This window comes from Aptenodytes forsteri, unplaced genomic scaffold, assembly GCF_000699145.1.
Source record: "Aptenodytes forsteri isolate BGI_AS27 unplaced genomic scaffold, ASM69914v1 Scaffold550, whole genome shotgun sequence".
NCBI classification, from domain to species: domain Eukaryota; kingdom Metazoa; phylum Chordata; class Aves; order Sphenisciformes; family Spheniscidae; genus Aptenodytes; species Aptenodytes forsteri.
Window position 1 is genome coordinate 1,259,470 of NW_008795689.1, and position 14,846 is coordinate 1,274,315.

At 39.6% G+C, this 14,846-nt stretch overlaps 1 protein-coding gene across 1 annotated transcript in view; it reads right to left on the reverse strand.

Annotated features, from left to right (window-relative positions):
* Positions 1 to 2,845: 2,845 nt before the first annotated feature.
* The window catches only part of GRK3 (G protein-coupled receptor kinase 3), a 55,276-nt gene continuing 43,275 nt past the window's right edge, over positions 2,846 to 14,846 (reverse strand). The window contains exons 13-20 of the mRNA XM_019473015.1: positions 11,964 to 12,030; positions 11,639 to 11,739; positions 10,408 to 10,474; positions 9,853 to 9,948; positions 7,141 to 7,303; positions 6,347 to 6,483; positions 5,279 to 5,392; positions 2,846 to 4,706 (exon numbers count right to left, since the gene is read on the reverse strand). Of these exons, the coding sequence (XP_019328560.1) occupies positions 4,545 to 4,706; positions 5,279 to 5,392; positions 6,347 to 6,483; positions 7,141 to 7,303; positions 9,853 to 9,948; positions 10,408 to 10,474; positions 11,639 to 11,739; positions 11,964 to 12,030 (907 nt within the window). The 3' untranslated portion in view covers positions 2,846 to 4,544. The remainder of the gene's footprint in view (positions 4,707 to 5,278; positions 5,393 to 6,346; positions 6,484 to 7,140; positions 7,304 to 9,852; positions 9,949 to 10,407; positions 10,475 to 11,638; positions 11,740 to 11,963; positions 12,031 to 14,846) is intronic.

Consider the following 14,846-nt stretch of genomic DNA (forward strand, 5'->3'; position numbering starts at 1 on the left):
TCCAGGTATTTCACCGTTTGTGAGCTAATTTACTATCATCAGCGACTGTAAACCTACGAAACGTTAATGTCCAAGTCATCACACGCATCGGGGGCTTGATCCTACTCGTGGTGGCAACGCTGCCGTTGACCTCAGCCGCACAAAATCAACGCCCCGAGCAGTTCTACTGGACATCAAGAGCATCCACTTGTACAGGATCACAACTTGGATAAACAGGTTTGTTTTTAGCACCAAATACACAACGTTTCCTATTATCTATGCACTGGACTGCAAACACCTGCATTTATATTAAAACCAAAACCAACCCGGTGATCCTATTTCCTTTTTTCCCCCTCGCAAAAGTGGGAGAAGAAAAACTTCTGCTGCGTTTCTAAAGGAGAGCTGTTGAAATTAAGGAAAATTCAAATGTGACTAAGCTGAGGTATATCTCCTGGAGCCGTGTGCTGCCACCCTCGCACAGCGAGCACAGCGCTGTCCCTACCTGCCAGGTTTCCCCATCCGCACATCCAACTATTATTAGCGTGCTCGGAGTCTTTGTTTTTGAAGCCTAACGGGGGGGTAACATACCGGGAACGTCAAGGCAAGTTGGATCAGCTCCAGTATTTACACCAGCAAGGCTTATCTCACAGCAGCGGTTTGAGAAGTAACTCGTGAGATTGCAGCTGTAGACTTTGCTGGACCAGTGACAAGACATAAAGCTCAAACATAACTAATATGAAGAAGCTTTTATACTTAGTAAACTGGATAGCCTACAGTTAGATGAAGGATTTAAAAAAAAAAAAATTAGTAAATGTTCCTTTAACAGTTTCATGAATTTGCAAAATAATTACCAAATAAATTTGAATAATAAAAATTGCCTCATTTATACCTGCAATGATGGGACATCTCAGCTGACACAGTGTCCAGGGAACACTTTACAGCACCGGCCAAGCTCGTGCTCAGCTCCAAACGGTTCCTCAGTCACACTCTGCTTGCAGCAGGAATAACTGGTGCTTTGCTTCTCCTGCACTTAAATTTCAACTCATAAAAGTCTGATTTTGGCAAGAATTTGCTGTATCCCTATCTTGAAACAAGACATTAATTTACAGCAACTCCCACATATCAAAAATGCCACCCTACCTCAGAGTGGAGGGAAAGGGAAAGGAAAAGCACACAGAACAGAGCTGCAGCTCTCCTAAAAGTCACTGTGAACCCCCCCCCCCCCCCCGCCCCCCCCCCCGTCCAGCTCCAGCAGAAATTGCACATCTTTCTACGATCACGTCACTCACGCGCTTACTTTCCAGGATCTAGTCTTACTGCATTTGTCAGCTTGTACGTCAGAGACAAAGAATAATTAGACAATAATCCCTGCAGCACTGAAGGCATGTGGATGTGTCAGGGGAGCATTCAATATGGCTCTATCTGGCATATAATTCTCTATTTTGAAATACAAGAAACAGTTCCCATACATGCTTAAATCTTCAGTACGGCTGATTTTTTTTTTTTAAAGGACTTTCAGATAATTTGTTTAAAAATCTGTGTTTAATCATTCACTCAGCTCTGTTGATGCCTGAAGCTCTAATTTCTTTTACCTTTACTTCCCTGAACATTAAAAAAAAAGAAAAAAGAAAAAAAAGAAAAGTCCTACAAATGTGGTCAAAATGTGTAAAAGACAACACCATGCCTTATGTTCTCTGCATTCAACAAGATTTTCTACACATACAGCTAAAGACATGTAAAATAACACCATCAAGAACCTTTGTCCAAGAAAAAACTTCAGAGAATTTGGTACCTACACCAGGAATGATCAGTTTGGAGCTGTATCTAATATTTTGCTTTGAAGGGTGGAATTCCAGCCCTCCCTCCACACCAGAAGATCCAGTCCCTTCCACGCAGAACCCCATCTTGTTACTGGGATCCCAACTTCCCCCACGCATATGCAAGTTTTTCGCTATGGTAATCTCTCTCTCTCTCTCTCCCCCCCCTAACAGCACAGTCGTATGTGAGTCACAAATATAAAGCTTTTATAAATTGCCGATAAATCAGCTGACTAAAGAAGAACAAATCTTTTACTATCCCGCTCCCATCTGACGTTGGTGAGCGGTGCTGACCGATGGCACAGCTCAGCTGCCAGCTGGTTTCAAATCGCCACATACCCGGACAAGGCAATAAGGACCACGCTAACGAGCATGTTCTAGGGCCATCCCAACTCCGTTACACTTCAAAAGACATGTATTTCCGTAAATCAACACACAGCCTTTGTTTCATATAAAATCTATGGTTTTGAGGCACAATTTCCCAATTACAGGTCTGTCCCTCCCCTCCTCACAGACACCAGCGTCCGGAATCTATGGTATGCTGCATCAGAAACTGCAAAACTCTGCCAACAAGGATTTAGCATAAAAAGCAACCGTGGAAAATAACTAAAAGAGAAGAATGGAACTGATAATGAACAAAGAAAGTATGAACAAGTTACATGAGACCTAAGAGCGGGTTTTATCACAATCTGAGGTTTTTTCTCAAATCAAGAAGAAAAATAAGAGCATTGCATGGTATTGTAGGAAACGCTTAACAACATCCAGTGCACGGTCAGCGCCAGGAAGAGGAGACATACCAGTAAATACCACAACTACTCCTTACAGAGGATGCTGAGGTGCTAAACATCACTTACCAGTAAGAACGACAGAGAAGTTGGTACTCTTTTCAGAGTAATTTGAAAAATAAATGGGGAAAAAACCCACTAAAAGAATCACCTGACTCACACGGGGTATCTTCCAAAATGCATTTTTCCTTTTACGCTGCACCAGATGATAAGAGTTTGCACACGTGTGAAAGCACATGCTATGCAGAGTTAAGCCACTCCCACTTCTAGAAGCAAATACATCCAATTTTATTACAAGTGTGCTCAGGATAAACAAATACTTTCAAAATAATTCTCCTATTTTTGCCAATTTGTACTTTCCTACAAGGGAACAGCTCTAGAACTCTGTGGTTATCTGTTAGCAACACAAGCTAAACAAACCGTGCACACCAGGTGGACAGAGTAAGCTGTTGGTGTAACTTCTGTTCCCATTTACGGAGATGCAATTCCCATCGTCTTTTGGGACCATGAGAGTTGCACGACCGTAATTAGGCAGAAAATGTTCTCTAAGGTGATTACTGAATCAGAAAAAAGCTTAAATTAAGCCCTGACCTATCTCTTACAAAACATCACAATAACCAGGGAAAGGCTGACTTCACATGCTTAAAGTTGTCTAACAGTTAAGAGATTATCTTTACTTTAGCAAGAGTTTCCACATGACACGACTGATGTCTCAAGTAGTATTAATATAAATCTGGCATTTGATCAGCTCGTTTTGTCAGTTCCATCCTCAGTATTCTCAGACTGTTTTCAATGTGGACAGTTTGAACTCTCTAGAAAAGAAAATTAAAAATCCTTTTGCAAGCCGAGCCGTGTGATGTGTGCACGAACCTCCTGAGCTGAGCTACAGTGAAAGTCTGGGATATCTACGCTATGAGAACACACTTGCTTAATGTTTTTGTGTACAACAGAGAAGGATCTACAAGTCCCATAACTGAACAGTGATCCAGAATACGTACCGAGGTACCCAGACATTTTAACCCAGTACATGCACTAGAATGCATTGGATTTGAATAATTTCTTTTTAATTTTTAAAAAGTGCAGTTGACCTGAAATGGAAAAGAACTGTCTTTATGTTCACTGTAAACTTGTCAAAAGGAATCTGCTCTTTAAAAACTGTGCTAAAATAGTCAATTTATACAACAGAGCACTAGATGAAGCTACCATAAATTCCTCTTCACCAATTATTACTCTATTGTGTCAGTTATAGTACTGCATATACGTAGAAGAAGCAAAACGGTGGTAGCTACTATTATTGAGTACAACAAACTAAGTGAATAATTTGAGTTCAATGTTTCCATGAAGTAGCAATAACATTTAAACCACAGGACAGTTAGAATTCAGTACTTTGAAGTGCATAAGAGTCACACTGTTGATCATCAGCAGTATGGAGAAAGGTTATTATAAAGTCAGCAGTAATGGTCGGAAAGAACATGGCAACACAACAGATTAAAGGTTATCCAACATGGCAAGTCTGCAGCTCCTTCCACAGTTGAGGGGTTTGTCGGTATCGCACACCCAAGTGTGATCCTAGCCAGCAGTAACCATTTCAGTCTCCAGGCTTGGTACGCACCAAACAAGGGTATTGCAGAGAAAACAGCATCTTCCTTCCATCAGTAGTTCTAGAGTAACGGACCACGTTTTAGACACCGCCAGGGTGCGGGAATGCGTGGGAGCAATATGCAGCCTCTACACTTGATCATTTCCACCACTGCTAGGAGCATGAATTCACTTGCCATTGTTCCAGTCTTCACAACCTCCAGAGACAGAGTTCTGACATTATCCCACGCTGTAAACATCTAATTCTTCCTCTTCTAAGCACATCCCGCGTTGAGGATTGCACAAAGTAATTCATAAGGATTCTGTGAAACTCAATATGTTCACAACGTAGCTTTCCCTAAGTGAACTTTGTTCTCTGTTTCTCCTACAGACCATTGCTATTCCTGTGGCTGAGTGGTGGTTTTGAAAGCTCTACAACTGTTGAGCGAGATTTATTGAGAAACTTTGGAGCCCGACGCAGCAACCTCTGTGCCTCAGTAAAAGCTTCTGTCAGCTCTTTTTTCCACTGAACAAATTCCGGGTCACTCTGAAAGAGATACAGAAGTAGTTTGGCACTTCATAGTTAACTGCCAATAGCATCTTCTCTCTTAGATAGCACTTTTAAGCAACTTATTTTAATTTTCCAAAGGAATGAGTAACTTTGGATATTGAAAATGTGCTGCCCTTTGCTTCTCTGTCACCCCGGCGAAGCCAGGCAAGGCAGCAGCAACTACAGCCGGTCAAGACGTAACGAGGACTTGTGTACTTCCTCCCTCACAAACACATTAGCTACCACGAACTAACTGCGGTGAGACACGTGCCAACAAGGCCTTCGAAGCCCACGTAGGTCGAGAAGTTTTGAAGTTTTTAGCTATTTATTAAACTGAACTCATTTTGGCCCAAAAACCATTGAAATCCAGGCCAGAAACTGGCATAGCTGCAGCCTTCCTGCTTTCAAAATTCAAGTGTGATAAAAACTTCCCAGTTTTGCTTAGGTTCAGCTTTGCTTTGTAAAGTACACTTAGTTAATACATAATGGGAGGACCTGAAAAACTTTTCAATTGTTTTATCATATGTAAAACAATCTGATTAACAGTTATTGAAAAACAAGCGTCTCACCTCACACTGTAGGACAAACTGTTTTCCTCCTTTAATTCTCAGTAAGATGCATTTCTTATCTTTGATTTGTGTTTCTTCAACAGAGACTATTTGTTCCATTGTCAGTAGGTTTTGCTGTAGCATTTGCAAAAATAAAGCAGATGATTCGAAAAAAATCTGTTGCCCATCAAATAAAGCCACTATCTCATTTGTCTGGACTACCCACATAAATCAAGTTATGAACATTAACAGTCATTACACAAACATTTCTTGATTTCTGAAGACTGGGTCATGAACTAAAGATAAGATTGTAAGGTAAGAGAGTGGTTTAGCAAGGAGCTTGGTTGCTTCAACAGAGACAACGAAACATAAACTAAGAAAGCCAGTAATGACAGCGTGAAATAAGAATCTACAAATAGGTGTGTCTACAAACAAAATATTCATTATTTTCCCACAAGTGTTGCATATAATTTTATATATTTTCCAAGTATTACTGCTGTTTTTTAAAAAAAAAAGACAATCTTACTATTTCAAAGAGCTGAAAGGGAATATTTAAGCACTATATACTTACAAAGAAGCAAACATACACAACAGTTTGCAGAAAAGGTTTCCCTATAGGCTGTAAGAGGAGAACCATGGTTTGAAATTCCAAAACCTTACTTAACTAAATATACAAATGATCTGCCTAGCACATGACCACAGCTGGACTAAACTAAAGTTACTATAGCATTTTCTTTGAAATAAAATGCTATAGCTTTTATGACCTTACCAGTTTATGTTTTTTTGTATAAATAGTCCAGAGGCCCTAAATGAAAAACAACACCATGAACTACCAAATTCCTTTAAAAACATAACAAAACAAAGTAAACAGCTTTCTCAAGTCAACTTTATGTTTCCTCAGTGCAGCGTAGCTACCCATTAACTAAAGCGATACTCAAGATAAGTTACTCAAATCCACTGGTCATTTGCTCGGACAAAACTCTACTTCCATGGGAGGTATGCCCGAGTATGAGTTCTCACATCTCCCTCAGCATCCACCTGCCTTTCATGCCCTTGGAAGCAGCTGCTCTCTAGAGTAACCTCACTCACCCGTGACTCTCCTTCTCCTCGCCATTCAAGTCGGTTGGGGAAGAGGTAAAAGTAACGGCGCTGCCACTGAGTCAAGAATGGGTTCCCCAATTTCAGCATGTATCCATGCATAATACAATCCTTCCCAAGTGCATAATCTATAACAAGAGGAAACATTAGTATGCAAAACAAGGTACTGCCTAAAAGCATTCTGCAAATGTGCTATGTTGAGAAAGGACACAGTCCTGAACACACTGTGACTCAATGTGCTCTCACCAGGCTTGCAATAGTGCTTCTATGTGCACAGGCACGCACAGAGCCAATTCTGCCTTAATTACATGAGCTGATGTGGCTGCCGTGGAGTAACCAAGAACAGAATTTGGTTCTTAAAAAAGTATCTTATTAACTATTAAAAGAATTGTATATTGCTATCCAAAGTTCAGAGTTTGTGATGCAACATTGTCGTGCAAACAAGTGAAGTTTGCTGTAAAGGACGTCCTGTTTTCTCTCCCGGCTTCTCTGTCATGAAATCAAATCCCACATACTCTTTTCTGAGCATACACCATAAACAAAAACGATGAAAGGCTGTACATGATAATCTTTAAAAGAGAGTACAAAAGATTTTCCAAAACATTATGTCATTGTACAGCATTTCAAAACATTAAGAAACGTCTTAAGAAACATGATACTGACTAAATGAATTCTAACAATTACTGGTGAATGACAGTAATATGAGAGTCTGTTGTGTGGAACTTCAAACACATGAATTACTATCTAGCAGCAAAAGATGGAGAGAAGTGTATTTGACAGATTACCTTCCTCGTGGCCAAGCTGCTTATTTTTAGCCCTTTTTCTGGCCTCAATTTTATCTGTGTCTGCATTTACTGCATCATAAACAGTTTCTGCTACTTCTTGCTGCCAACGCTCCGATATTACCAGAGGGAAGTTCTTATATAATTCCTGGTCACTATCGAGCAACTTGCAAGAGAAAAACAACACAAATACCCAACATTTTAATAACTTTTACTGTTCTTATCCCCAATAGTTAATAGTTACCCATATAACAGTATTATTTTAAAAGATATATTGAACTTTAACCTTACCAGAACAAACAGGTGCAAACAAAAGAAAACACAGATACTAATTTAAGCAAAGATATTCAGTTATATACAGAGAACAGGCCACCTGTTCAAAACTTGTTTGGTTTAATAGCTCTAAAAGCCTTACTTTGTTGCATAATCAGTGTTAACAAAATGTCTAATTGTGTTAAAAACTTTCTCAGCACAAAAATTCCGTGAATAAATGGAAAGATACCTTTTACACAACGATGCCTTCCATGCTTCCACAGCTTAATTTTACATTCTTAATAATTAACCTTCAAAAGTCAGCAGTGCATGCTGCAGACCTCAATTTTCCTGTTATATAGATTCTTTTCTCCCCTAATCCTTAACTACAGTACTTGAATTATACCGAAGGAAACTAAAATTACTGGATCTTCAGGAAGGACTGTTTGTTGCTTGACGCAGCCATATTCTGGGTTTAGCCACAAGGCACTTTGATGCAGTAGAAAAAGCGATCAGTGTTTTCCCTGTAACTTTATTAAAGGTTTTCATTTGGGGATGAGTTTAAACTCTTTACAGCCACTCCTCAGTTGCTTCAGTTTCTGTCAATCAGTAGAGAAACTAGATCTTTCTTTCAGAGAGCAAGACAAAGAGGCATCCTTTGCCGTGTTAAGAACGCAGTAAGCCCACTAGACTGCACTGTCTGACAGCGGGCAGGGCTGGGTCCGGTCCTTGCTGCAGCAGAGTGCCAGGGGAAGGCAGATCCGGACCGAAGGGCACGCACACACACCGCTGCTCGGAGCAAACCCAGTGACTCCAGCCGCTGCTGCAGCACACAGCAGTTACAGGAGCAGGATAGGAAAGCCTTGCTCAATTCTCCTTCTGCAGCCAGACCAGACGCTCCCAGAATCGATATTCTCCTCCTTTTCAGAGATCCGTAGCCGTATCACAGCAGGAAAACACACGCTGGATCTGAAGCCAGAAGACATCTCTGCACTTCTGCACAAGTGGCTTACAGGGGCTCGCCATGGCATCCGAGTAAGAGGGGAAAGCCACAGGCATCCAGTTGGCTTTCCAGTTTGTAACCTCAAAGAACACGTGTTCTTCTCGGTGTCACAGGACACTCTGCAGTATAAATATAATCCGCAGGGGCAACGGAGGAGAGCAAGGCACTCAAAACTCGCATCCTCACGAGCAGAGATGGCTCCTGACATGTTAATGGAAGCTCCGACTGCAGCTGACTCAGAGGCACGAATTATTCAGTCCCTTCTACAAGACTGTGACGTCCCAGTGAAAGTGCAGAGCAAAGAAGCTGTACATGATATCCCTCACTGACTCATGACTAAGAATAAATTTATCTTATAGGCAGCCTGAACAAAGATTACATGGAAGCGGTCTGGCTATACAATTTACAGGCCTTGCTGAGAACATCTGATCCCTTCAATAAATAAAAAGACCACCTGGTTTCTCCTTGCAAAATGTTCCTCCAAATTATGGCATTCCAGAACTGCAGGAAATTGGACTCTTGTTAGACCAACACTGACGCTGAAGATGTGGAGTTTTCTGGGATAAAGAACATCTTGGGTTCTCTGCATTTCTCTTTAAACACGTAAAATCTTTTCTGTGCCAACTTCTGTAATTACAGCAGGTGACACTGACAGACAAGTTCCTTTTAGGCACAGTGAGTACTTAACATGTTTTTTTGCTTATGAAGTTTAGAGCAATTAGTTTCTCTCCTGACTCACTTCTGTAATAACAAGAATAAAGTTTGATCTACTGAAGAAATGTATGAACGGGACAAACCCAAGACAAGCGCTGATTCACCTATTGTCTCAAAGTACCGGGGAGGCTTCAGAAGAGGGGATGAATACGCAGGGTATGTCACACCACCTCCATGCAAGTCAGAAATGGGCCAGCAGCTTCAACTTCTCATTTTGTTTTCATTAGATTTTGGATAATATCAGAACCTGAAAGTTTCTTTTATCACTTTTCTAACTTACAGAGTTGCTACCATTAATATACAGTTCGTCATTTGTAAGAGTTTTCCAATGCACTCTCTGACCATGAGGTAATACTATTAAAATAAGGTTTAGTTCAATTCATCCAAGCTACCAGAAACAAATTACAACTTCTAAAACTACAAGCCATTAAGTATTCTTGAAAATCTGAGGATTTCCCAAAAGTTGTCTGACAATTTGAAATATTTGCTTTATCATATAAAACTTTTGATAGGAAGGTAGATTTCAGTCAATCTAAAAAATAAAACATAAGGACTTGGCAAGCAACAACAAACCAGCCAACCAGCCCAAGCTACCTCTTTCATAACAGCACGGATTTAGTTTCCAAACTTGAAAGCAACTCCTTGTACATTCAGTAGCCCCTGAAGCAAAGAATGGCACGCACACATGAAAAGTTAAGCACAGCAGTCACAGTGCCATTCTCTACCTATCATTTAAAGTTGTATACCTTAATGCCTTTAGTGTCCTCTTCATCAAATGACCCAATATCAAAAGCATCTGCTGCATTTACTTCTCCCCTGGGAGGAATCAATGGTGGAGGATACTAGAAATTAAAAGCAGCATAATTAAAGACAAATTAATGGACATTATTTAAATCCATCCTGTAGATATATACAGCCTTTTTATTTTTTGCACAAATTACACATGACTGTGCAAAAGTATGTCCCTTGAAACTAAACTTCAGTGCGAAGAAGTTCTCCACTCCTTTAATAAACGGTCCTCCAAAAATTCAGGGAAAAAACCTACAGCTTAGAGACAGCTAAGCAGAAGAAACCATGCAGTCATTTGACCCTGAAAAAGTAATAATTCAGTACTACCGATCAGGAAGACTTACAGTAACGAATATACAGCAGTTTTCATCCACAATCCTCCACATATTTGTGCAAATGAGTACATGTGCTAGGGGCTGAAACCCTGAAGTTTTCTGTCCATTACCTGTTTAGGTTTATTTTCTTTTTACTGCTTTACCAAGTAAGCTAAGGTTACTATCTTAATCCTTTACCTTTTGTAAATAGACTTGCTGCCAATCAATGCCTTTGAAGAAAGGATGTTCTTTTACTTCTTGTGCACTGCAAAATAAAAGTAACTGAAGTCAACAAAATGAAGGGGCTTTTCAAATGTATTTGAGAAATATAAAGCCTTCAAAGGTCACATTTCTATCACTTGAAAACATTGGTAAAATGCTCTTTTTTTAAAGAAAAAAAATTTCTTCCTAAGTAAACAACAGAAGAGAAGACTTTCATGTGGAAATAGTGCTGTAGGTCTGGCAAGCAATCACTCTTGTTTTGCTATGGTATTCCATCATTTCAAACAACAAACAATACTTGTCTGTTGTCAGATCCCATACACCACTTCTAAGTAACAAGCCTACTCCACTCCATTTGATATTATATAAATTTTATGGCAAAATAAGCAACTACTCTTGATAGGCCCAAGGCTGAAAAGCAATCTCAGGTCATTTTCACAGAGGTCTACATGATCAAAAACCCTCTGAATATTGCACTGGAATTAGAGCCAGCCCCAGTCTCAGGTGTGACTATCAATTAACAGGTATCACACATTGCCAAGGGCTTCTCAACAGTTTACTCCTCTCAGTTTTCTCTCCTAGTCTCACACAAGGCACACACTGGTTTTTTAAATAGGTGATAACAATTTCATTTAACAGCTATAAGCAGGGTAAGCTTGGCAGGAGCAAGTAGTGTTTTGTAGTCAATAAACAAAAAAAAATGCCCTTTTCCTTAGAATCATGAAATGAAATGGGTACATCTGGAAATAGAGGCAACCCAAAATGAAGCAAGTATTCCCAGCTTTCTGTGCATGGTGGTTTGGGGGTTGGGGTTTTGTGTGTGTAATATGCTCATATTGTTACAGCTACAATATAAGCAATAAGTTTTAGCTATCAGTATGTCTGAATCAAGTAATATGACTTCATGCCAAAACAGATCAGGCAAAAACATAAAAATAACACAGGGATGAAAAGTACGAACACCATCCAACGTAAGCACGACTGCAGAGAACTCGGGGGAAGTCTCTAATGACAGAAACAGTCCAAAAATTTGTCCAAACCAAAGGAAGCTGAAATGTAATTCCACGTAACAGCACTTTTTAAAGTTCTCTTTCCAAAATTAAAATCATCACAACAGGAAGCAGATTTTTACTTGAAATGAATTCTTTCATTTACAGAGAAGAGGAAATTTTTAAAGACAGTGGTCCAAGGAGAAGACAACACCTACCTTCTTCCCTGGCATCCAAGTCTCTTGCTAACATCTCGTTGCAGGAGCCCTTCCAAAAGGGACTTCAGTTCAGGGGAAAATGAATCTGGTAGCTCCACATTCTATGAAAAAAAGACGTACAAAAAGAGCCATTTAATTATAGAAGTAGTGTGATCTGCTTTCCCCACATAGGAGAGTAGCTTTTCTTTGATGGTGTTTGTAAACAACTCTTCCATGTGTAAATACAGCTTTCTCAGAAAGCAGGCTATATAGTTCCAGTTTTTAGAGAAAATGGGAGTTTACTAAACAAGAGGAATGTAACTGCAACTGTCACCAGGCTCCTTACCACGGTGAGCGTCATCCGGTCGATCTCATGCTTATCTTTGGTTTTGTGCTGTCTGAAAGGACTGTGACTGTAGAAATAAGAAAATGCACTGATAAATGTAAAGCCATAATATATCAGGTTATTTCAGCTGTGGCAACCCCAGGAAAGACTGTAGCATCCTTTTAGTCCCATTCTTCCACCTCATCAATCCTGTCCTGCAGAACAATAAAACAAGTAGTAAAACATTTAGCATTTAACAACAAAAAATAAGACTTCACACACTAGCATACCGTGGCTACTAGCTACCTCAAAAATATCAATGTCTGATCTCTTACAACTTTGTTTTCTTTTCTTATTACAGAGAGCTGCACCACTTTGCAAGAAAGTTTATCCTTTTTGTTTTCAGTGCAATTGCATGTGGTGGACATCAAAATCAAATTCAGAGAAAAGCAACCATTAGATTTCTTTAAAGACTACACACGGACATCCCTGAGGGTTATCAAACTCGGGGAAATCTGATCTAGTTACTCCATATAAAGGCTTGCAGAGGGTTAGTTTATTCTTAAAGGCACTGATCCATCCTTAAAGACAGTGGTTCAAATGCCTTACCAATTACATCTATGTCTCCCAAAACCCAGAACTGTTTCATCTAACAAGAAAACCCCGAACAGCTATCACAACACAGATATTAAAAAGCATTGATCTATATACGGAAACTGAGTACGACCTACAGAACTTACCACTCATCTATATGGGAAGAATGAAGCAAGATCTTAAAGTAAGTAGATGAAACAGAAGATAATCGCAGATACCACAACATTAGTGACTGGGAAGATATTTGATGATATCTGGTACATTATCGTCTTTATCCCTTTCCTGCTTTGTAATTCTGTTCTGAGTTTGAATTTTTCCTTTTATCATAGAATAATCATAGAATGGTTTGGGTTGGAAGGGACCTTAAAGATCATCTAGTTCCAACCCCAAGCTACAGAAGACCTTAGAATATTACAGATTTACCATGCAGTACTTAAACTACAGCATGAAAGAAAGCAGAAACATTTTAGTATGAGATTTTTTTTGTTAGATTTAGGATATATTCCCTGTTTCTTAGTTTTCTTCAAAACCTTGAAGGAATGGTATTTTTCAAAATGAAGATGTTATTTACTTATCATACATTAATTAGCTATTATAAAGCATTTTGTCTTGCCACATGGCAGTGTGTAATAGCTTGTTTCATCTGGGGACTTGCTACTCAAGAGTTATTTCACTTTTATCCTCAGAAACGTTTCTGATGAATGGATCTGATGGACAGACCAGGACTTCCATTTTTCTGTTTTTAAGCATGATAGGCAAGAAGGCAAGAGTAAATGGCCAACATACAGCCTCATATACTTTGACAATGAGGCCGAGTAGATCAGGGAAGCAAATGATTCACTGTGGACTTATGGGCAGATTTTATGCCAGACTAAATTTACTAAACACCAAGAAATGACACCATGTGCCCAACCCTTGTTTTGGGACGTGAGTTGTTTAATTGGCTTCAGAACAGATGAGGAAGGATAGTTCACAATGAATAATGCTTTGGCTTCTGGCCGACCACCGATACCACCCCGCACATCTCTGTCAGGAAGAATCACAGCCCACAAACACTGAGATCTCCCCGTGAGTTTCCATGGTAAATGGGACCATTTGCCCCTAGGTGCTAGCTCCTTCATCACAAAACTTCATTCCTGTGAAGGAAGAACCACTCCAGAGTCAGTCGGATGCCCTAATCCTCTGTGCCCAAGTGACTCAAAAGGTAAAGGTCTCAAAAGAAAAGACAAGGAGTCCACAGCGGTCCTGCGTGTGAAAGACACTCTCCTCCTCCTCCTGGCAAACCTAAACTGTTGTGTGTCTTTCTACCTACAGAATTCTTCAATGAGTGATTAGAGAGACGGAGTACTGCTCACAGCTGTGTGATGCTGTCCATACTTAGAAATACTTTTTTTTTTTTTTTTTACAGTTTAAACACCATTTCTTTCTTTATTTGCACACTTACATTTAGTCTATTTTGTGAACAACTAATGTTAAATTAATACAGCTCTGTACTTCAATTCAGAAGTCACACACTTACCTTCCTTTGTACAGTGTCTGGGATAGAGGTAAGAGCTTATAATTAATTATGCGCGAGGACATAGGATGATCTAACTAATGATCAATCTTTACAGAGAAGCACTCTGAAAAGCTTAAAAGATTTTTTCTGTTTTGCTATTAACACCGAGGATGCTATTTTCAACAATCACTTGCCGATCAGTGCCTATTGACTGTTCAGATAAATCCCTTAGTCTTAATAAATTCTACATAGCCACATAGGTTTACTGAGAAGGTAATAGTTGACAAAGCTGTAATTATCATATACTTTTGTACACCAGTATGGTAACAGGCCAGATTCAGCAAATGGAAGCATCCACACATTACAACTTACGCAAACACTGCAGAAGGAAAGACTGAGTATCATGTAAAAAGGCAACAATGCAGCAAAGACTTTCAGCATAACAGCAGGCCTTAAGCATAAAATGAAGTCCGTAACTTAACAGGGCTGCTAGTGTATTTAAGCAATGAATAACGTCATATCATTTAAAATACCAACAATTGCCAAGAGATGAGTAAATTGCCTATCAGTAGAAGTCAAAAGAGTGGACAGAGCATCTGCCTTCCTCACTGCCCCACACCTGTACCTACTAAGGGAAGCAGGGCTTGTGGTTTTTTTGTTTTGGAAGCAAAAAAAGCCTGTTTTAGTCTCACGTGCAGATGTGGTCTAAGTTGCAGATATGGCAGTAAGATATCATTTTAGATAATATGTAATACATTACATATTAGTATTTCAAGTGACAGACAATGACGAGGCCCAGGCTAAAAAAAAAA